The following is a 24428-nucleotide window of genomic DNA, read 5'->3' as shown; positions in this document are numbered from 1 at the left end:
ATGCTCGATTGCAAGAAGCAGCAGATGCATTGGTTGGGGAACAATCCTAGTGAGGCAAATGCACCGAGTGGAGGAACAGAATACATACCTCTTGCCTTTAGACCTCTCCACAAACACATCCTGTGAACCAGCCCGCTTGTAAAACTCTACATATGCAAGGAAAAATAGGATAAGAATGAAGCAGAATTAAAAGTAGATCTTTAGGAGCAATGCAAATATCATATCCATCATTCCATCAAGCCAGGAAAAATATGTAACCGCAGAGAGTGCTTCTTTGCAAGATCTAGAATCTAGAATCGCTCAGGGAAGAGATAGCATGAACCAATGCATATATTTACTGTCCCCAAAATGGAATACAAACCCGTTGGTATTTTTTACATCAGATCCGAATAGAAGAACACCAACTCAAATCAATAAACAATGGTAAAAATGGTTCGCATGAGTTATATTTCCAGACAACTCGGATCACCTATGGATGTTCCATTAAAACCAGAAACATAGAAAATATAAATGGATGCCCCTGGAAGTAATAAATAGGATGTTTAGAATAAATTAGTAGCAGCAATCAGCTAGATGTGTATAGCTTGAATGTAAATTTTTATTTCTGAAACTTGCCTTCAACTTTTTTAACTGGAGAGAAGAACTGCTTCTTTCCTCTCCATCAGAAACTGGCTTGATATCCTCTATGGATCCGACCTCGAAGTTGTGTATGAGCTACATACAAATCATGTATAAGTACTACAAAATGAAATCAAACCACAATGTAAACAACATCAGCAGTATATAAATGAAGACTTCCACACAATTACATCGCAACAAGTACATTCAATATGTAAGGATCATCAATGGCCCCTAGTTCGACTCAAGACAGCCTCCCTTGTCACTGAACGTGCATGAACCACCAATGATATCTGGAAAGCACAAAGTATCATAAAAAATGGTGTAGAATGTAGAGAGCAGACAGAAATATATATGTACTGAAGGAATGAGATGGGCGGATTATAACTTGTCCATCGGCTAGTGTTTTACACCAACCTTCTGCCAATTACTTGAAGAAGTCTACGTACTCTGGTAAACTGGAAGCGCGAACCTTATTAAAGGACACAATTATTTGTAGCTCGCAAAAATGCAATACCATAATCATGAATCTATAGAGCTTAAATGAATCTTGAGGCCTTCCACATTGTTTCAGATCAGCTTGAACCCACTGCCCGCATTCACAGCATACAAAGCTGAGTGCCAAAACAGTACAACGAAGTATCCTGTATCCATGGGGCTGAAAATTACCTGAAGATAATAGTCATTGAATCATTGTGATGGATCCAAGTTCATGGAAATTTGCAACGATGAAATCAGCTTGACGTACCTGCAAGATGTCCGGACGATTATACTCAGCGGAGAAGCACCGCGTGATTGCAAGAGGCTCTTCGGCGGCGGGGATTTGTTCAACTGCAGTTGGAAGACGGGAGGGGACGTGCGGCGATGGTGCGAAGACGGCGGCGTGCCGGAGATCGTCGAAGGCATCCTCGTTGAGAACTACGCGCGCGGACGGTCATGGCTGCCAGCGCCGATGGGCTGACGACTGAGGAAGGCGACGATGGGACGGACATGCGGACGACTGCGCAGCGGCATCGCGAACGTAGGCCTGGTGGCGGCGCGTACGGCGATGGGGTCGACGGACGGCCGGCGGCGGCATCGCGGACGGAGGCATGGCAGCGGCGCGGACGGCGATGGGGGCGATGGGGTCGACTGGGATGGCCTGGCGGCGGCGTGCGCTGTTGGGTCGCGAGGGGATTGTTTCGTCTGGGGAAAGAAGCGGTTCGTTTTTATCGGATGTCCTGAAGCGGTTTGATGATTTTGATTAGGCGTGGAAGGTGGACGTCTAACACTGTTTTAACGTAAAACTGAGCCATTGAATTTGTTTGTTGTATGGCCCAGATCGTCTGGATCTGCCACTCTGGCTCTTTTAATAGTAGTGGAGAAAATAGGAAACTGAAATCAGATCTCAGAAAATAATCTTGTTTCCATAACCGATCGTGTCATGCCCTCTCCCGCTATTCTTTCCATAATCAGACTTGTTTCCACATTTTCTGGACGGGAACAGATTGGTTTCCAAATTTACTGGACGGGAATCGGTGAAAGGGGTTCTTTGCAAAAAAAACATAGCTTTACTCTTATATTCTGAAACAAAAGCGAAAAAACAATAGGCATTATAGAAAGGAACGGAGGGAGTATGTCCTAAAATTGCCGATCCTTACATACCTGGTATCCTTGGGAAGCGCATTACAGTTCATGGTTGCTTCTATTTAATCTTCACTATACTAAACTACAAAATAGTATGTAAAGGATCCTAGAATTAGCATCACTAGTGTGTATTTTATTTGACAGTGATATTAGAAACGGATTTAATATACACTGTGGACAAAAAATCTTTATCTTATTTTATTCTTGTGGAACAAATACGTCAAAATATTGATCCGCTATGAAAGTGCATATGCATTTAAATTTTTTGAGACGAATGGAATTGTAAAGGCGTATTTTTTTTATCAAGCGAGAGAATATAAACATTGGTAGGAAAAATATATTTAATATGTTCTACTGGCATATTTGAAAAGCCCATGCTTTGGAAATAGGTTTATAAAATACGCATGTATGGTGAATTTGCTTGTTAATTGGAAAACAAGGACTGTACATGTGAAAGAGCTTATTTTGGTATGTTTGAATGGTGGCCAGAACTATTTTGGTATGTTTGAATGGTGGCAAGAACATACTGTACCACATTTTGGTATGTTTGAATGGTGGCAAGAACATACTGTACCAATTTTTTGTTCATGACAATTTTTTTTTCTATGTTTGCACTTGGATGGTTGCCATTTTTTGCATGTCAATGCTTCTTTGCTAGCTCTAGTTATTCCTTTTGTTGCCAATATTGGGCAACTCATCTGGAAAAGCTTCACCATAATTGTTGATCCAAATGTACCCAGTGGAGGAAATCAACCATTTAACAGTACAAGTGACCCCACCGTTGCAACCATAAACACTGTATTACATCATTTCTAATAATCTTGTTGTCTGCAGGACAATGGAAGTCCTTTGTTCAGTGAAGGAAACCAAGTTGAAGTGAGTCGGTCTCAAAAAAACTCTGGTGAATCGTGGAGTCCAGCTACTGTTATAAAAGTGATTGGTGCACATTTCCTAGTTCAGTACATACATATTGAAAAGAATGAGGAATTGGTTACTGAGGTTGTGGATTCTGCATATATTCGGCCAGCATGCATCATCACGCGTATGACCTCTAGGTACAGATTTTCTCCATCTTCACATGTTGAGGTACTTCATCAAGGTAGCTGGTGGGCTGGAGTTATTGTGGAAGTATTAGGTAGTGGAATCGACAAGAAGTATGCAGTGGAGTTGGAGGATCACGAGACATATATTGAGCACGTGGATTGTGCGGGTGTGCTGACGGTTGAAAATACGCAGTTGAGGCCACGGTATTGCTGGGACGGTAAAAAATGGGTACGCTACTTCGAAGAGGTACACACAGTGCATATTCTGTACTTCTGATTTCTCCCATTTTGTTCTAGCCTTATTTTCATGTCCATATTTGATCGAGGAACAAGAAGTCCCTACCAAACTACAGTCGATTGAACAAGTTCACTACACATTTATTTGTACCCTGTCAGATTTAAAAGAGATCTGTCAATATTAGCACACTTTGGATCCCATGTGACCCATTTGGCTTACCTTCATTATGCACTGTTTTGGTAAGGGCTAGTGACACTTTTCATCTGTTTGATCCTGTTACGATATCTGCATCTTGTATGTTTAAGCAAACATCTGTGCACGTCAAACAAAAATCACCTGCATATCTAACTTTATTGACAGCTAGAATATGCAACTTTATTTATAGCTAGAATATTATCCCTGCTCATCCGTTCAAACTACGATGATTTTATTCAGTGTTACCTCAGAGGTGTCTTGAAGGTTGAACACTCAGTTACCATTGTTATGGTATACTTATGTGTTTTTTTCCTTCTGTTTGAGTTTTTACACAAAATTATGTTGACGAGATGCAGTACCTTTTCCATTTCAGAAACCTGCTAAAGGATGTAGATTAACTGCTCGAAAAAGGCCAATTTCTGCTGCTTCAGCATTGCATGATGGAGGTGATGGTTCTTGTCGTGACAAAAAGTTGAAGAAGGCAGATGTAGCTTCTTGTGAGAAAAATTTGATGAAGGCGGATGTAGTGTCAGAATCAAATTCTCCTCTCATGTCTGTTAGTGAAAAGAGTAAAATCAATCATATGTCCTCCTATTCCGAAGAAATGATGGAGCAACGAAATGCAGTACTAGCATTAGCGTGTAAGTTGTCACCTCCTTCACTGCCACCAATGACAGCACTTGGCCATCTGAATCCATCTTCACTTGGTCCAAGCTGTCATCTTGAACAATCATCACCTGAGATGACTATCATACCTTCTATGCCACAAGGTGCATTTTTAGGAACACGATCTCATGACTCAGATTGGCCAAACATAGTATTAAATGATCAGGAAAAACAGTCAACTGTTGGAAGTAGGACTGATCTGTCAAGACAAAAGGAGGAATGCGTTCCTTTTCAAACACCGGATGCTCTAGGGGAGAGCACTGAAACTGTGAGTTATTAATTTTAACACATCTCTTTAACTATTTTAAGCTATTCAAGGGATCATTCAAAATATCAGTTGTTCTTATTTGCCTCTAACATTTGTAAATACAGCCAAAGGAAGGGATAGCTGCTAAAACTACTGAGGAAGACAACAACATGTTAGCTATCTTTGCAGACTGTAAGTTGTGGACTATTTTAACTTTTAGTGGCACAATGAAGACTGCATATGCTTACTGGCACAATTTTGCAGTGGCTCAACTGCCTAATGATATGATCGCTGGATGTGAAATACTTTCAGAATTGAAAACAGGGAGTTGTATTGACCTGACACCACGCAAGTACACCACAGGTATCTGTACTGACTACAGAGAACAATTCACTATGCTACTATCACTTGTACAATGATACTTTCCATTTTCAGGTTCACAAGAAAGGAATCAAACACCTTATATTAAGCAAGGGGGCTATGCTGGTGAAACAAGTGTTGAGCAGGATACTGGTGAAGATTTATGTCAGAGGTATTTGGTTATGCCTGATGATGCTAACGTTCATTTCTTGCCTTCAGAAAAGGGTTGTGAAGCTACTGTACATGACGGTCAGCTCTGTATGGAGAACGCAGCAGCTATGGCAGAGTGCATGACTGGTTCTGTCGCTCCAGCCAAGGACTTGTGTATTGTATCTCGAGCTGCTTTAGATGGTGCTATGCCAAACCCGCTACAATTGGCTGCAAAGTTCGAAATTACCGGAAGTCGCACCGACGGGTTCTCAGCCAGTAGCCAGTACATCCAGAAGTCGACAGTAACCCAGTTGTCTTCAGTTGGTATGGACAATTGTACTGAAACAGAACCTGGTAATAGCTTGGCTATAATAAAATACGTGGAGGCTGCACCAATGTCCAGAACACATGATTCTCGATGCCCCTTGTCACCAGAAGCTTTAGATGTGCATGAGAGTATCATCGACACGAATGGTGGGTTTTCGGACCCCTTGGCCATCCAGCATCTTCCGTTTGTGAAGACATCCCCAATATGGGCAGAGCTTGAGGCACTGGAAATATTCAGTAAAGTGCCACAGAGACCAAAATTCCACCTGGTCCAGCAATATTGTCCAGAGCTCCGCGAAGGAATGGCATTAGGTTTGATGGTCTCTTTTGCCAGTTTAGCAGAAAGCATCAACAGGATGGAGATTCAGGATGACACTGGACCGTTTGAACAGAAGATGCTGGGTCTTTCTTTGCTGGAGGCAAATGGTTTTGATGTCAGGGACATGAGATCGCGCCTGGATACTTTGCTGGACACACGGAATAGGCGCGTCGAACTACAGGATGCTATGAGAAAGTTAGGGGAGAAGATTGCTCACAAAGAAACTGACGATAGAGCACTCAGCGTGGAAATTCGCATGATAGCTATGGCTCTCCATCATCTCGAACTACATGCCTGTGTTATGCGCGACATAATGCGGTCTGCCATCTCCCGGAAGGTGAACAATGCCATGGAGATCTCAAGGCTCAAAACAGAAGGAAACAAGCTGGAGCGATCATATGTATCCACCACTGTGCCACTGTGAGTTTGGTTGGAGCATATCAACACGCATATGTAGGTACTTACTACTGGTAAGTGGTGGAGAACATCCAGTTAGCTAGATATTGTGTAAATAGTTCCTATGCTATCCTTCGGTTGGCGGTACTGCCGGTGAATGTTTTGTGTCGGTTAGTCCTTGTGCAATATACTCTTGCAAAGTGTTATGTGTGTGCTGTGTGCTGGTTTAAATCCAGAGGAAGCTAGCTCGGCATGTCTGTTGTTCTCAATAATGTGTGGCTGCTTAAACCCATAGAGGTTGTTGCTTGATGCTGCAGGTGTATTGTGTTTGATGATCCTGAGATGAAGAAGATTCTATGTTTTGTTGGGTGCTTGGCCAAAAGCTTCCTGTCTTGGATTTGGCTTCCCTGCTCCTCCTCATGCTTCGGGTATTTCTCTGCCTACTGCTTGCTTTTTGATATAGTACTTGTGTTATGATCGGTCTGACCTATACACGAGCAAGAAGCCCACTAGTGGCTAGTTGTGGGCTTAGCCCAAGTAAATTAGGGGCTTAGCCCAAGTAAATTAGGGTTTAGAGGAGGCCGTCCTCCTATATAAACACATGTACCCTTCGTGATTAATGAGACAAATATTCAGTATCATACTGTCTCGTCTCCCTTCAGGAGACGGGAGACCCCTGATGGTGTGTAACTCACACGTTCGTTGGGAACCCCAAGAGGAAGGTATGATGCGCACAACAGCAAGTTTTCCCTCAGAAAGAAATCAAGGTTTATCGAACCAGGAGGAGCCAAGAAGCACGTTGAAGGTTGATGGCGGCGGGATGTAGTGCGGCGCAACACCAGAGATTCCGGCGTCAACGTGGAACCTGCACAACACAACCAAAGTACTTTGCCCCAACGAAACAGTGAGGTTATCAATCTCACCGGCTTGCTGTAACAAAGGATTAACCGTATTGTGTGGAAGATGATTGTTTGCAAGAAAACAGTAAAAACAAGTATTGCAGCAGATTTGTATTTCAGTATAAAAGAATGGACCGGGGTCTACAGTTAGACTTCTTTCTCTTTTGAGTTTTTCTGGCGGACCGGTCGCGCAAGATCTTTGGTCTTCCCCCGGAACCGATGAAAAAGCGGGTCGCTTCTTATAGACTCGCTCAGAATGATTCTTTTATATCTATGGATCATGGCCTATTAGAAGTAGAAGGTGCTCTGGTGCAATCCTTACCGACAGTAAAAAGATTGCAGCCAGAGTTGATAATAATCGAGTGCCATTACTTCGTCGGTCCGAACCAAGGAATCCGTTAGAAATGTTTTGAAATGGATATTGTTCTCTCTTTGATCAGGGATTGCTATATGAAAAGAAGTGGAGTTTGAAAAAGGGAACGGAATGCTCAAACCGGAACTGCTAGAGGAACTAATTTTCAATAGCATAACTTGGGCTCCTAGAATATGGCGCCCTTGGGACAATCTATTTGATTGCAGGGTTTTGTTTTGTTCCGAAGCAAAGATATCCGCGGGACTAGAGGTGTCTCTCCCATAAGATAAAAGCATGTTGGGTGAACAAATTACAGTCGGGCAATTTACAAATAGAGAGAGCATAACAATGCACATACATGTCATGATAAGTATAGTGAGATTTAATTGGGCATAAGTACATAGACCGCCATCCAACTGCATCTATGCCTAAAAAGTCCACCTTCAGGTTATCATCCGAACCCCTTCCAGTATTAAGTTGCAAAGCAACAGACAATTGCATTAAGTATGGTGCGTAATGTAATCAACAACTACATCCTTAGACATAGCATCAATGTTTTATCCCTAGTGGCAACAAGCACAACACAACCTTAGAACTTTCCGTCACTCGTCCTGGTATCAATGGAGGCATGAACTCACTATCGAGCATAAATACTCCCTCTTGGAGTTAAGAGCAAAAACTTGGCCAGAGCCTCTACTAATAATGGAGAGCATGCAAGATCATAAACAACACATAGGTAAATAACTTGATAATTAACATAACATGGTATTCTCTATCCATCGGATCCCGACAAACACAACATATAGTATTACAGATAGATGTTCTTGATCATGTTAGGCAGCTCACAAGATCCAACAATGAAGCACAATGAGGAGAAGACAACCATCTAGCTACTGCTATGGACCCATAGTCCAGGGGTGAACTACTCACTCATCACTCCGGAGGCGACCATGGCGGTGAAGAGTCCTCCGAGAGATGAATCCCCTCTTCGGCAGGGTGCCGGAGGAGATCTCCAGAATCCCCCGAGATGGGATTGGCGGCGGCGGCGTCTCTGGAAGGTTTTTCGTATCGTGGCTCTCGGTACTGGGGTTTTCGCGACGGAGGCTTTAAGTAGGCGGAAGGGCAACGTGGGGGGCCACACGAGGGCCCCACACCATAGGTCGGCGCGGCAAGGGCCTGGGCCGCGCCGCCCTATGGTGGCGGCGCCTCGTGGCCCCACTTCGACTCCTCTTGGTCTTCTGGAAGCTTCGTGGCAAAATAGGACCCTGGGCATTGATTTCGTCCAATTCCGAGAATATTTCGTTACTAGGATTTCTGAAACCAAAAACAGCAGTAAAACAAAGAATCGGCTCTTCGGCATCTTGTTAATAGGTTAGTTCCGTAAAATGCACGAATATGACATAAAGTGTGCATAAAACATGTAGATATCATCAATAATGTGGCATGGAACATAAGAAATTATCGATACGTCGGAGACGTATCAGCATCCCCAAGCTTAGTTCTCGCTCGTCCCGAGCAGGTAAAACGATAACAAAGATAATTTCTCGAAGTGACATGCCATCATAACCTTGATCATACTATTTGTAAACATATGTAATGAATGCAGCGATCAAAACAATGGTAATGACATGAGTAAACAAGTGAATCATAAAGCAAAGACTTTTCATGAATAGTACTTCAAGACAAGCATCAATAAGTCTTGCATAAGAGTTAACTCATAAAGCAATAAATCAAAGTAAAGGTATTGAAGCAACACAAAGGAAGATTAAGTTTCAGCGGTTGCTTTCAACTTCTAACATGTGTATCTCATGGATAATTGTCAACATAGAGTAATATAACAAGTGCAATATGCAAGTATGTAGGAATCAATGCATAGTTCACACAAGTGTTTGCTTCTTGAGGTGGAGAGAGATAGGTGAACTGACTCAACATAAAAGTAAAAAGAATGGTCCTTCAAAGAGGAAAGCATCGATTGCTATATTTGTGCTAGAGCTTTTATTTTGAAAACATGAAACAATTTTGTCAACGGTAGTAACAAAGCATATGAGTTATGAAAATTATATCTTACAAGTTGCAAGCCTCATGCATAGTATACTAATAGTGCCCGCACCTTGTCCTAATTAGCTTGGACTACCGGATCATTGCAATACATATGTTTTAACCAAGTGTCACAATGGGGTACCTCCATGCCGCCTCGTACAAAGGTCTAAGGAGAAAGCTCGCATTTTGGATTTCTCGCTTTTGATTATTCTCAACTTAGACATCCATAACGGGACAACATGGACAACAGATAATGGACTCCTCTTTAATGCATAAGCATGTGACAATAATTATTATTCTCATATGAGATTGAGGATATATGTCCAAAACTGAAACTTCCACCATGAATCATGGCTTTAGTTAGCGGCCCAATGTTCTTCTCTAACAATATGCATGCTCCAACCATTAAGGTGGTAGATCTCTCTTACTTCGCACAAGACGGACATGCATAGCAACTCACATGATATTCAACAAAGAATAGTTGATGGCGTCCCCATAAACATGGTTATCGCACAACAAGCAACTTAATAAGAGATAAAGTGCATAAGTACATATTCAATACCACAATAGTTTTTAAGCTATTTGTCCCATGAGCTATATATTGCAAATGTGAATGATGGAATTTTAAAGGTAGCACTCAAGCAATTTACTTTGGAATGACGGAGAAATACCATGTAGTAGGTAGATATGGTGGACACAAATGGCATGGTGGTTGGCTCAAGGATTTTGGATGCATGAGAAGTATTCCCTCTCGATACAAGGTTTAGGATAGCAAGGTTATTTGAAACAAACACAAGGATGAACGGTGCAGCAAAACTCACATAAAAGACATATTGTAAACATTATAAGACTCTACCCCGTCTTCCTTGTTGTTCAAAACTCAATACTAGATATTATCTAGACTCTAGAGAAACCAAATATGCAAACCAAATTAGCAAGCTCTAAGTGTTTCTTCATTAATGGGTGCAAAGTATATGATGCAAGAGCTTAAACATGAGCACAACAATTGCCAAGTATCAAATTATCCAAGACATTTTAGAGTTACTACATGTAGTATTTTCCAATTCCAACCATATAACAATTTAACGAAGAAGAAACTTCGCCATGAATACTATGAGTAGAGCCTAAGGACATACTTGTCCATATGCAACAGCGGAGCGTGTCTCTCTCCCACACAGTGAATGCTAGGATCCATTTTATTCAAACAAAACAAAAACAAAAACAAACCGACGCTCCAAGCAAAGTGCATAAGATGTGACGGAATAAAAATATAGTTTCGGGGAGGAACCTCGATAATGTTGTCGATGAAGAAGGGGATGCCTTGGGCATCCCCAAGCTTAGACGCTTGAGTCTTCTTAGAATATGCAGGGGTGAACCACCGGGGCATCCCCAAGCTTAGAGCTTTCACTCTCCTTGATCATATTGTATCATACTCCTCTCTTGATCCTTGAAAACTTCCTCCACACCAAACTCGAAACAACTCATTAGAGGGTTAGTGCACAATAAAAATTAACATGTTCAGAGGTGACACAATCATTCTTAACACTTCTGGACATTGCATAAAGCTACTGGACATTAATGGATCAAAGAAATTCATCCAACATAGCAAAAGAGGCAATGCGAAATAAAAGGCAGAATCTGTCAAAACAGAACAGTCCGTAAAGATGGATTTTATTAGGGCACCAGACTTGCTCAAATGAAAATGCCCAAATTGAATGAAAGTTGCGTACATATCTGAGGATCACTCACGTAAATTGGCTTAATTTTCTGAGTTTCCTACAGAGAATTAGACCCAGATTCGTGACAGCAAAGAAAACTGTTTCGCGCAAGTAATCCAAATCTAGTATTTACTTTACTATCAAAGACTTTACTTGGCACAACAAAACATAAAACTAAGATAAGGAGATGTTGCTACAGTAGTAAACAACTTCCAAGACTCAAATATAAAACAAAGTGCTGTAGTAAAAACATGGGTTGTCTCCCATAAGCGCTTTTCTTTAACGTCTTTCAGCTAGGCGCAGAAAGTGTATATCAAGTAACATCAAGAGATGAAGCATCAACATTACCTTGGGTGTTGGGAGTTTTCTCAACCATGCATAGTATGTTGGATACATAAGTTTCAGCGGCTCCCTTTTCATTAGTCTTGGGCTTGCCACTCTCATCGAACAAGTTTTCAGGAACAAGCCAAGCATAGTTATTTTCTAGTGCATCATTCATAGCTAGGAGTTTACATGGTATTGGTGCTTTGATCTCCCCACCATCATTAATATTATTAGTGTACCTTATTCTATCCATGTCCATTTTTTCAAGGAGACCAACAAAATTAGTATGAGAACCAAGCATATTAAATTTAGCAAAGACCTTTCTAGCCTCTCTTGCTAGACCACCAAATTCTCTAAGAAGGGTTTCTAAAACAAAATCTTTCTTTTCCCCCTCTTCCATATCACCGAGTGTAAGAAACATATGTTGGATTATAGGATTGAGATTAACAAATTTAGTTTTCAACATGCGAACTAAAGCAGCAGCAGCAATTTCATAAGTAGGAGCAAGTTCTACCAAGTGTCTATCTTCAAAATCTTCAGTGGTACTAACATGACTGAAAAATTCTTCTATATTGTTTCTCCCAATTATAGACCCGCGTCCTACCGGTATGTCTTTTGTGGTAAAATTAAAAGGAAACATGATGAATCAAATAAAATAAATGCAAGTAACTAATTTTTTTGTGTTTTTAATATAACGAACTAGATAGCAAATAAAGTAAAGCTAGCAACTAATTTTTTGTGTTTTGATATAAGTGTAGCAAACAAAGTAGTAAATAAAATAAAGCAAGACAAAAACAAAGTAAAGAGATTGAGAAGTGGAGACTCCCCTTGCAGCGTGTCTTGATCTCCCCGGCAACGGCGCCTGAAAAAGAGCCGTTGACGTGGGAGTTGAAAATCTTTGTGGTGTAACTTTTCTTCGTTCCCCGGCAACGGCGCCGAAAAAAGAGCTTGATGGCGTGTATTTCACACGTTCGTTGGGCAACCCCAAGAGGAAGGTATGATGCGCACAGCAGCAAGTTTTCCCTCAGAAAGAAACCAAGGTTTATCGAACCAGGAGGAGCCAAGAAGCACGTTGAAGGTTGATGGCGGCGGGATGTAGTGCGGTGTAACACCGAGAGATTCCGGCGCCAACGTGGAACCTGCACAACACAACCAAAGTACTTTGCCCCAACGAAACAGTGAGGTTGTCAATCTCACCGGCTTGCTGTAACAAAGGATTAACCGTATTGTGTGGAAGATGATTGTTTGCAAGAAAACAGTAAAAACAAGTATTGCAGCAAATTTGTATTTCAGTATAAAAGAATGGACCGGGGTCCACAGTTCACTAGAGGTGTCTCTCCCATAAGATAAAAGCATGTTGGGTGAACAAATTACAGTCGGGCAATTGACAAATAGAGAGAGCATAACAATGCACATACATGTCATGATAAGTATAGTGAGATTTAATTGGGCATTAAGACAAAGTACATAGACCGCCATCCAACTGCATCTATGCCTAAAAAGTCCACCTTCAGGTTATCATCCGAACCCCTTCCAGTATTAAGTTGCAAAGCAACAGACAATTGCATTAAGTATGGTGCGTAATGTAATCAACAACTACATCCTTAGACATAGCATCAATGTTTTATCCCTAGTGGCAACAAGACAACACAACCTTAGAACTTTTCGTCACTCGTCCCGGTATCAATGGAGGCATGAACCCACTATCGAGCATAAATACTCCCTCTTGGAGTTAAGAGCAAAAACTTGGCCAGAGCCTCTACTAATAACGGAGAGCATGCAAGATCATAAACAACACATAGGTAATAACTTGATAATTAACATAACATGGTATTCTCTATCCATCGGATCCCGACAAACACAACATATAGTATTACAGATAGATGATCTTGATCATGTTAGGCAGCTCACAAGATCCAACAATGAAGCACAATGAGGAGAAGACAACCATCTAGCTACTGCTATGGACCCATAGTCCAGGGGTGAACTACTCACTCATCACTCCGGAGGCGACCATGGCGGTGAAGAGTCCTCCGGGAGATGAATCCCCTCTCCGGCAGGGTGCCGGAGGAGATCTCCAGAATCCCCCGAGATGGGATTGGCGGCGGCGTCTCTGGAAGGTTTTCCGTATCGTGGCTCTCGGTACTAGGGTTTTCGCGACGGAGGCTTTAAGTAGGCGGAAGGGCAACGTGGGGGGCCACACGAGGGCCCCACACCATAGGTCGGCGCGGCCAGGGCCTGGGCCGCGCCGCCCTATGGTGGTGGCGCCTCGTGGCCCCACTTCGACTCCTCTTCGGTCTTCTGGAAGCTTCGTGGCAAAATAGGACCCTGGGCGTTGATTTCGTCCAATTCCGAGAATATTTCGTTACTAGGATTTCTAAACCAAAAACAGCAGAAAACAAAGAATCGGCTCTTCGGCATCTTGTTAATAGGTTAGTTCCAGAAAATGCACGAATATGACATAAAGTGTGCATAAAACATGTAGATATCATCAATAATGTGGCATGGAACATAAGAAATTATCGATACGTCGGAGACGTATCAACCCCCTGCGCCCAGCCGCACCCAACCCTAGCCGCCGCCTCCTTCCTCCGCGACGGCGCACCGAGCCCTCCAGCCTCTCCGCCCTCACTTCCACCCTTACAACCTCCGCCCTAGACCTGGTAGAACCCTAGCCCCTACCACTTTGGTATCAGATTGCCTAGGTCTAATGGGCTCCAACAGCCCCCCCGTCGACCCCATCACCACCACGTCCGCCGCCGCCACCAACACCACCCCCGCCACCTCCGCCGCCATGACAGGCGCCCACGCGCCGCAGGGGGCCGCCGCCGCCACCGACGGAGACCAGGGGGCCGCCGCCGCCGTTGCCATCCAGGCCGCCGCCGCCCCCACGGGCCTCGACCTCCTGCCCGCTACACTGGCGGACCTCGCCGACAGTCTCCGCGCCATCCGCTTCGAGCTCGCGGAGATCAAAGCCGGCCAGCACCCGCCGCCCCCACCGGTCGCCGTCCCGGCCCTGTCCGCCACCCCGACACCGCCTGCCTCCGTCGCCAGCAAGGGCCGCCCCGCGTGGTGGCCGCCATCGCCCTCGCCAATCCCCACATGGACCGACGCGTCGCCCGTCTACACTCAGACTGCGGCGCGGACGACGGTTCAACAGCCCGCCCACACCTTTGGCGGTCCTGGCGGGCTTGCTGCCCCCTTCACCGAGAGCATGTCCTTCACCCCGGGCTGCCAGGAGGGCGCCTACGGGGTCACGCCTCTGGCGCAGCAGCCGCCCCGCTTCACCAAGCTGGAGTTCGCCACCTACGACGGCGCCATCGACCTCCTGAACTGGCTGAACCAGTGTGAGCAGTTCTTTCGGGGGCAGCGGACGCTCAGCACCGACCGCACGTGGATCGCCTCCTATCACCTACGGGGCGCCGCGCAGACTTGGTACTACGCCCTCGAGCAGGATGAGGGCGGGATGCCGTCCTGGGAGCGCTTTCGCGACCTGTGCCTCCAGCGGTTTGGGCCGACCCTACGCGGAAGCCGCCTCGCCGAGCTGGGACGCCTCGCCTTCACCACCACGGTCCAGGACTTCGCTGACCGCTTTCAGGCGCTCGCGTGCCATGCCCCGGGCGTCTCGGCGCGGCAGCGCGCCGATCTCTTCGTCGGCGGTCTCCCCGACTACATCCGCGTCGACGTCGAGATGCGCGAGCCTGCGGACCTGCAGACGGCCATGTACTACGCACGGGCCTACGAGCAGCGCGCCCTCGCCATGCAGCAGGTCTACGCCCAACATGGCAGTGCTCGTCCCGTGCTCCGACCCGCCCCGACGCCCACCGCCCCGCCGCGCCCCGCGCCGGTCGCTGCGCCCGCGGGCCCTCCTGCGCCGACTCGCCCCTTCAAGCGGCTGACGTCTGCGGAGCAGCTCGAGCGGCGCCGCCAAGGGCTGTGCTTCACCTGCGACGAGAAGTACACGCCGGGCCACACGTGCACCCGCCTCTTCTACCTGGTGACCGTCAACGACGCCAACGTGGAGGCCCTCACCGCCGAGCTCGCGGCCGCCACCGTCACTGAGGCCGGTGTCACGACCTACGCGCCGGTCGACGCGTCCGCCTTCGTCGTCTCTCTTCATGCTATGGCGGGCATCAAGACGGCAAAGACGATGCTGCTCCCGGTGACGATCAATGGGGAGCGTCTCACTGCGCTGGTGGACACGGGCTCGATGCACAACTTCCTGTCCAACACCGCCATGCGCCGCCTCGCTCTCCAGCCGGCGGGATCGGAGAAGTACAGCGTCACCGTCGCCAACGGGGACCGTCTTACGTGCCAGGGCGTGGCGCGACAGGTTCCCGTGCTCGTAGGCGACGAGCCGTTCTCCATCGACTGTGTCGGCATCGACTTGGGCTGCTACGACTTCATTCTCGGCCTCGATTTCCTGAGCACCTTAGGCCCCATCCCGTGGGACCTCGACGTGTTGTCCCTCATCTTATGGCGCGAGGGCGGCCGCCGTGTTCACTGGACGGGCTTGGGCAGCACTGGCGCATCCCCGCAGCTCCACCTGATGGTCGCCGCGCTTGACGAGGCGCATCCGCTCCTGGCCGACTTACTTCAGCAGCACGGCGACCTCTTCGACGAGCCGCAGGGCCTACCTCCCTCGCGGCCCTGTGACCACCGCATACACCTGCTGCCGAACACGGCGCCCGTCGCTGTGCGGCCGTACCGGTACCCCCAGCTGCAGAAGGATGAGCTCGAGCGCCAGGTGGTGTGGCTAGCACAGGGCATCATTCGGATTTCGACATCGCCGTTCTGCGCCCCCGTGCTCCTTGTGCGCAAGGCCGACGGCACGTGGCGCTTCTGCATCGACTTCCGCGCCCTCAACATCGTCACGTACAAGGACAAGTTCCCCATCCCCGTCGTGGATGAGCTCCTGGACGAGCTGCATGGCGCGCGCTTCTTCACCAAGCTCGACTTGCGCTCGGGCTATCATCAGGTGTGCATGCACCCGGACGACATCGCCAAGACGGCGTTCCGCACTCACCATGGTCACTACGAGTTTTTGGTGATGCCGTTCGGCCTCTCCAACGCGCCGGCGACCTTCCAGGCCCTGATGAACGACGTGCTCAGCCCCTACTTACGCCGCTTTGTGCTTGTTTTCTTTGATGATATTTTGATCTACAACGCATCCTGGGCGGAGCACCTGCAGCACGTGGCCATCATCTTCAACGAGCTTCGAGCGCATCGTCTTCACCTCAAGCGCTCGAAGTGCTCGTTTGGCACAACCTCCGTCGCGTACTTGGGCCATGTCATCTCCGCCGACGGTGTCGCGATGGACGCGGACAAGATCGCCGCCGTCGCCGCCTGGCCGACGCCCCAGTCGCCGCGAGCTCTTCGCGGATTTTTGGGCCTCACGGGATACTACCGGCGGTACATCCAGGACTTCGGCCTCATCGCCTCGCCTCTCACGCGCCTGCTTCACCGCGACGCCTTCTCCTGGGACGAGGAGGCGGCCACGGCCTTCGCCGCCCTGCAGCGGGCACTCACGACGGGCCCCGTTCTTCAGATGCCGGACTTCGACGAGCCGTTCGTGGTAGACTGCGACGCCTCCGGCATCGGCTTCGGCGCCGTCCTTCACCAGGGCGAGGGGCCACTCGCTTTCTTCAGTCGCCCCTTCGCCGCGCGCCACCACAAGCTCGCCGCATATGAGCGCGAGCTGATCGGGCTGGTCCAGGCGGTGCGCCACTGACGGGCGTATCTTTGGGGACAGACATTTCGTGTGCGCACGGACCACTACAGCCTGAAGTTCTTGCTGGATCAGCGCCTCTCCACAGTGCCGCAGCATCAGTGGATCAGCAAGCTCTTCGGCTTCGACTTCACCGTCGAGTACCGCCCCGGCCACCTCAACACAGTCGCCGACGCTCTGTCCCGCCGCGACATTGACGACGCCGCGGACGCTCCCATGGTCGGTGCGGCCCTCTGCATCCACTCCGGGCCATCTTTCGCCTTCATCGACGAGGTTCGCCGCGCTACTGCCGAGGCCGCGGATGCGCAGCGAGCCGCGCCGGCCCGGCCGACGGCGAGCTAGCCGCGCCATGGCGCCTGGACGAGGGACTACTCCTCCATGGGTGCCGCATCTTCGTGCCGGATCATGGAGACCTGCGCCACCAAGCCTTGTCCTTGGCGCATTCTGCAGGTCACGAGGGCATCCAGAAGACCCTGCACCGTCTCCGCCCTGATTTTTACATTCCAGGGGATGGCGTCCTGGTGCGAGACTGGGTGCGGGCGTGTGTCACATGCCAGCGGAACAAGACGGAGACGCTCCGTCCGGCGGGCTTACTGCAGCCGCTGGACGTGCCGTCCCAGGTGTGGGCGGACATCTCCATGGACTTCATCGAGGGGCTGCCGAAGGTTGGCGGCAAGTCCGTCATCCTCACGGTGGTCGACCGCTTCTCCAAGTACGCGCACTTCATCGCCCTCGGCCATCCCTATACGGCGGCGTCCGTGGCACGCACCTTCTTCGACGGCATCGTTCGCCTCCACGGGTTTCCGTCCTCCATCGTCAGTGATCGTGATCCTGTGTTCACGGGTCACGTCTGAAGGGACCTCTTTGGGTTGGCGGGCGTGAAGCTCCGCATGAGCACGGCGTTTCATCCTCAGACGGACAGCCAGTCCGAGGTCGTCAACAAGATCATCGCCATGTACCTGCGCGTCGCATCACCGGGGATCGTCCACGAGCTTGGGTGGACTGGCTGGCGTGGGCTGAGTACTGCTACAACACGTCCTACCACTCCGCGCTGCACGCTACTCCCTTTGAGGTGGTCTACGGGAGGCCACCGCCGGCGATGCTTCCCTATGCGCCTGGCACGGCACGTACTGAGACGGCGGATGACCTGCTGCGTACCCGCGACGAGATACTGGCTGAGGCGCGCCAGCGACTTCTTCAGGCCCAGCAGCTGGCCAGGAGGTACTATGATGACACCATCGCGAGGCGGAGTTTGCGGTGGGCGACTGGGTCTGGCTACGCCTTCTTCACCGGACGACCCAGTCCTTGGACCCGCGCTCCAGGCGCAAGTTGGGACTTCGTTACGCAGGTACCTTCCGTGTGCTGGAGCGCATCGGCACGCTCGCCTACCGTCTTGAGCTGCCCGCGGGCTCGCGCCTCCACGACGTCTTCAACGTCGGCCTCCTGAAGGCCTACCGTGGCGACCCTCCGTCTGCACCACCAGCTCTTCCACCTACTTCGGATGGGCGTCTCGAGCCTGCCCCGGCGAGTGTGGCTCGCGTGATGAAGGCCCAGCAGCGACGTGGTGTTTGGCACGTCTTGGTGCATTGGACAGTGCATGCCGGAGGACGAGGCGACTTGGGAGAAGCTTGAAGATCTCCGCCAACGGCTCCAGAAGTTCAGCTCGAGGACGAGCTGTTTGAGAAGGCGGGGAGAGATGTTATGGTCGGTCTGACCTATACACGCAAGAAGCCCACTAGTGGCTAGTTGTGGGCTTAGCCCAAGTAAATTAGGGGCTTAGCCCAAGTAAATTAGGGTTTAGAGGAGGCCGTCCTCCTATATAAACACATGTACCCTTCGTGATTAATGAGACAAATATTCAGCATCATACTCGTCTCGTCTCCCGAAGGGAGACGGAGACCCCCTGCGCCCAGCCGCACCCAACCCTAGCCGCCGCCTCCTTCCTCCGCGACGGCGCCCAGCCGCCGGCGCCGAGCCCTCCAGCCTCTCCGCCCTCACTTCCACCCTTACAACCTCCGTCCTACACCCGGTAGAACCCTAGCCCCTACCAACTTGCTTGCTCAAACTTTCTGAAGATATTTAGGGGATGTGATATGTTGGAGCTCTGGGTCGGTGGGGGTTATTCCTGAGCGCGCGGGCGAGGTGGGAGGCCAGCTCGTCCCTGTACAGGGGGTACATGACGTATACATGTATGGGTATTTATACTCGGCAACCCGGCTTGGTGAAGGACCTATCGTCCAACACGGCATAGCACTCCACGCCCAACAACATGACAACACACGGTATTAGTCAAGAAGCGAGGCCTCCATGGCCAAAACGAACGAAGTAGAGCTTTGTTCCTCGAGCAAAACTGCAGGGAGCTCTAGGAGGAGAAGGGAAAGTGTCCTTCAAACATGAGGGGGGCCCTGGAGGTCTGTCCTAGGGAGGGGACAGAAGGGGGTGCTCGGTTTGCTGTCGGTGCACCATCAGCCAACAGGAGGGACTGCTTCGGTCATTTCCTGCCAACTACGGCCATATGGGATCACTGAGGCTAATGGGAATCTGGGATCAAGAGGGAGCAAGGCAGGGAGAGAGGGGCTTGAAGAGCTACTCTCACAAAGAATCCTCAAGTGACAGTGTGACACTATATTGTCGGCGGAGGGGATAAGGAGGCCGAGCTGGATCAACAGGGGACGCTATAGATATGTTGTTAATGTAGTTTTTTTAGCACCAGTGTTGAGCTCGGACTTCTTTGCAGCAATCTCATCTGTTGTAATGGTGAAGGAAGGAGCAGGCTAGGGGTTTGAAGGCTTTGGAGAGGAGAGAGGCTAAGGACCGAACTAATCTGATACACGCTCGATGGTTTCCTAATCAGTATATAAACGAAGTTACAAATTTGCACTACAAGTCAATTTGGGCCGGTTTGAACTATACATGGTAACCGAGGATACGTGTTGATCTTGCTCTCTCATGTGTTGATCTTGTTCTCTCTCTCTCTCGTAGAGTCATCTAACATCAACATGTACACATATTCAATACGAACTCAATGTATATCCTAAAATGATGGTTACAAGAGGCAGTTGAGTATGTCCACATCAACAAATGTGTTGTCCAAGTTATTCGAAACAAATATGGTGTCCAAGTTATTCGAAACGAAACGTGAACTTGAAAACAACAAAGCACACCTGGTGCTTTAATATGTACTTCTCCAAATGGAAGTTTTATTATAGATAAGAACAATCCACTTATAGGTGAACGTGAACATGAAAACTACAAAACATAACACCTCATCGGCAGATACCATCAAAACACAACTTCATAAAGTAAGACAATCCGGCCGCTTATTCATTTTCGTACAAACACACCTTTAGCGAGCATCTCTCACACCGAACCACACGATAATTTTTAGGCTTGCCTCATGGATAGGCCTCAAAGACGCCTCGAGCTCCCAGTTTCTTCACAATGGTATAGCCGCTGAATCCTGCTTTGGTGAAAATCTCGCCCCAGTCAGACTCGTCGCGCTGTCGTCCATTGGTCAACACCATCATGGCTACGTCCATGAGGAGCTCGGCTTCATGCGTGTGTCCTGAAGAAGAGTCCACAACTATGTCGATGACGATGACTTTCCCTCCCTCCTCTCGCGATGGAACGGCCTTCTTGCACTGAGCCAGGATCTTCACGCAGTCCTCGTCGCTCCAGTGATGCAGCACAAGCTATAAAAATAGAAATATTTTGGTAAAACTTTTGGTAAAGCACAAGATAGGGATTTTCCATCAGTTTGGCACGCTGTAGATTGTACCTTGACCAGCACAGCTTGAGCAGGTGGGACGAGGCTGAACATGTCGCCGGCAACGTAGTTAACCACGCCATCGGCTGGCACATTGTCAATCACCCGCGGAAGGTCGAGGACGGTGCATTTGACCTGCGGGAAGGCCTCGACGATGGCCCTCGCGGTGGTACCGTTGCCGCCGCCGCAGTCGGTTAGGGAGTCCAGCCCCTGGAAGAGGGTGCGGCCGCACTCCTGCAGGACAGCGAGGAACCCGGAGTTATCGTGGGCCTTCAAAGCTTCGTTGAAGACGGCGTCGATCTCGGGCTCCGCTTCCGCCATGCTCCCGTCGAAGAGGGCGACGCCATGGAGATCCTCGAACGGCGACCCGGCGACGTCCTTCCGGAACCAGTCGGTGAGGCCCAGCGCGGCCTCGACGCAGTGCCTGGAGGTCGCAGCGAGCACGACGGAAGTCTGGCTCGGGTGGCCGTCTACTACGGCGACGCCGTCGAGGAGGAGGTAGGAGATCGGGGTGAGGCGGTAGACCTCCACGTCGGTGGCGGCGAAGACGCCGGAGGTGGCCAGCAGGCGCATGATGCGGCGGAGGTAGGGCAGCTTGGCGGGTGGAAGGGACAGCGCGGTGACCAGATCGGGGAGCGCCGCTGTGCCGCCCAGGCCATGGATGGCGGTCGGGATGCCTAGCTTGACGGCGCACTGGAATGCCATGGACGTCATGTAGTAGAGGCTGTGGCGCCAAAGGTCGGCCTGCGCCTGCAAAAGCTCGGCATCGGTGGGAACCGTCAGCTGTGCCTGGGTCGCCATTGATTGCTCTCTCTGGATCACTCGCCGTCTAGCTATGGCTATGTGAGGTGTTTTTATGGGGCGTGGATCCTCTACAGTCATATTACTACTGTATGTGTACAGTACTTGAGAGAATCAACTGTTAAATTCAATCCAACGAGCCTCCTCCCATTGCTCGCTCGATACACACAGCATTGGAAACAAACTTCCGTGCGTTTAAGTAGATGGAGGGAAAATCGGTCCTATATTTTACCTTGGCGCCAAAAATCTTACCTGAGCGCTCCATAGTCTATACTAGCATAAAGAAAACAGAACAATGTATACTGGCTTCAAAAAAATAGGTGACCGAGCGATCGGCTCCTAGCTGGCCGTCGACATAGTCTCCGCCTCACTTGCCGGAGGATGAGATAATTGCATATTGCTACCACAATTGAGGCTAGGGCTTCAAAAAACTACCACTTGTTCGGTCAGTTGCAAAAAACTACCATTTTTGCGTCTAATTGCTTCAGAAAACTACCAATTGTGTGTAACACTCGGTTTGGTCCAATTTAATCTTGTTTCTGATAGAGATGGCCCACCATTTGATCAAGTTTTCTATCTGAATGACATGGTGGGCCATCTCTGTCAAAAACTTGATCAAATGGGCCAAACCGAGTGTTACACAGAACTGGTAGTTTTCTGAAACCATTAAACGCAAAAGTGGTAGTTTTTTGCAGTTGACCTGAAAAGTGGTAGTTTCCTGAAGCCCTAGCCGCAATTGTGGTAGCAATATGCAATTTTCTCGCCGGAGGATACTGTCACCAGAATAGCTGGAATCAAACCGGAATCGAGCCGCCATGTTGATTTCGCCACCGAAAGCCTAGCCAGCGACCTCCTCCGAGCCAGTCCGTCGACTTTTGCACGTCTCGCAGACCCACGCTCCGGCTGATCCGTCGCCGCCGCGTGTCTTAGGATCGCCGCCGCAGTTGGATCGGCATCGCCGCCGCATCCATGGAGACGAAGGAAGGCTGGGCCGGTCTCCGCGCAAGCTCTCGTCGTCATAGGAGCTACATGGTAAAATAAATTATGCAACAGAGAATTTCCCAAAACACCAATACCTCTGTTCCAAAAATTACTCTCTATCTGGATTCATATAACTAGACACTAAAATGCGTCTAAATACATGTGAATGTAGACAATTTTGCTTTATACTTTTGGATCGGAAGAAATATTCGATTGTGAATGAACTATCTACTTATTTTGAAGATACACGTGTTTGTTTCATACTTCCAGGGGTTAACATTTTGTGCTAGCTGCAAATAAGTACCGTGCAAGCTGTCCCTGCCACAGGCGGCCGGAACTGTCGGCCTCCTCGAGTTTGCCGTGTGATTTCGTTGGATGGAATTTGATGGTCGATTCTGACAAGTACTGTACGCATACAGTAGTAATATTACTGCAGACGAGCCGCGCCCGTTTTTATGGTGCTTCTTGCTAACAGTGTGCGTCGGTCAGTTACTATTGAACATGTAATATATATAGCTACTCGCATGGGGTGCGAGGTGCAGAAACAAGGGCGTGTCACTATCACGCGTGTCCGGCGTGGAATTAAAAACGACAAAAAGGACACATCTTGCTGGCCAACTGGCCTGATCCATCGTCCATTGACATTGCTGTCTGCACTAAGGAAAACAGGCGCCGTCGTGCAGCTTATCTTTGACATGTGTCCTCGCACGGTAAAGATTTCTTTACTATGCGCACGGATAAAAACATACTACCGGAAAAACAGGCGCCGCCGTGCAGCCTATCTTTGACGTGTGCCCACGCACGGCAAAGATTTCTTTATTGTGCGCACGGATAAAAACGTACGGCAAAGATGTTGACCACGTCAAAGATAGACACGAGCGCACGGCAAAGATACGATTTACGACAACGACGGAAAAGACCGCACGGCAAAGAAAGGTGCACGATAATGACCCAAACACACCGCACGACAAATATTCGGTGCACGGCAAAGGCGTTGGGCATTGCCGTACCTCACCCTTTGCCGTGCGCGCAGCTAGGTTGCATGGCAAAGCAGTCTTTGCCTAGTGTTTTTAACAAACGCACGGCAAAGAAGCCTTTGCCTACTGTAAGCGCACGGCAAAGATGTAAAAACTGGATTTCTTCTCAGCTCAAAGGCGTGTCATGGTATAGTTATCAATAAATAAACACTTAGTCTAGTGGCAAGGTTGCACGCTTTCCCTACTTTGCGTCCTAATTTTGAATCCCAGACTGGCCAGTTTGGGGTTTTTTTATAGATAAAACATGTTTGGCACACGGCAAAGAAGCGATCTTTACCTTGCGACGTCGCATGTCAAAGCCTTTGCCGTGAGTGCGACCTTTACCGTGCGGCGTCGCACGGCAAAGCCTTTGCCGTGCATATAGAGCCCTTTGCCGTGCAAATAGTTGCATGGCAAAGACTTATTTTCCCGTAGTGCCGATAGTGATAGATGTATTATTAAAATGGATATACCGCGTTAAAGTACAAGTTAAAGGGAATGATTAGATTCTAGTGATCTACTTGTATAAGCTTGCACGCCATGGCTAAATCATAAACAAAACGAATACAATTGTGGAACTGGCAAGAGGTGCACGTCATACACGATCATGAAGAAACT

The 24428-nt window shown here is 48.7% G+C and overlaps 1 protein-coding gene and 1 long non-coding RNA gene across 2 annotated transcripts; both read right to left on the bottom strand.

Moving 5' to 3' along the window:
* Window positions 1–614: 614 nt before the first annotated feature.
* LOC124699719 lies at window positions 615–1478 on the bottom strand. Its single transcript, XR_007001494.1, has 4 exons — window positions 1367–1478; window positions 1036–1287; window positions 810–911; window positions 615–714 (listed from the first exon to the last, which is right to left on the bottom strand). It is a non-coding gene; the product is annotated as an uncharacterized LOC124699719 (long non-coding RNA).
* A 19082-nt stretch (window positions 1479–20560) lies between these two features.
* Window positions 20561–21813, bottom strand: LOC124699552 (flavonoid O-methyltransferase-like protein Os11g0303600). Its single transcript, XM_047231837.1, has 2 exons — window positions 21025–21813; window positions 20561–20938 (listed from the first exon to the last, which is right to left on the bottom strand). Exons 1-2 carry the CDS (start codon window positions 21811–21813, stop codon window positions 20642–20644), a joined length of 1086 nt encoding a protein of 361 aa, XP_047087793.1. The 3' UTR covers window positions 20561–20641.
* Between the last annotated feature and the right edge of the window lie 2615 nt (window positions 21814–24428).

Source organism: Lolium rigidum, chromosome 3 (assembly GCF_022539505.1).
Source record: "Lolium rigidum isolate FL_2022 chromosome 3, APGP_CSIRO_Lrig_0.1, whole genome shotgun sequence".
Classification (NCBI taxonomy): domain Eukaryota; kingdom Viridiplantae; phylum Streptophyta; class Magnoliopsida; order Poales; family Poaceae; genus Lolium; species Lolium rigidum.
Note: the sequence above shows the minus strand (reverse complement) of the source record. Positions and strands in the feature narration are given on the sequence as shown.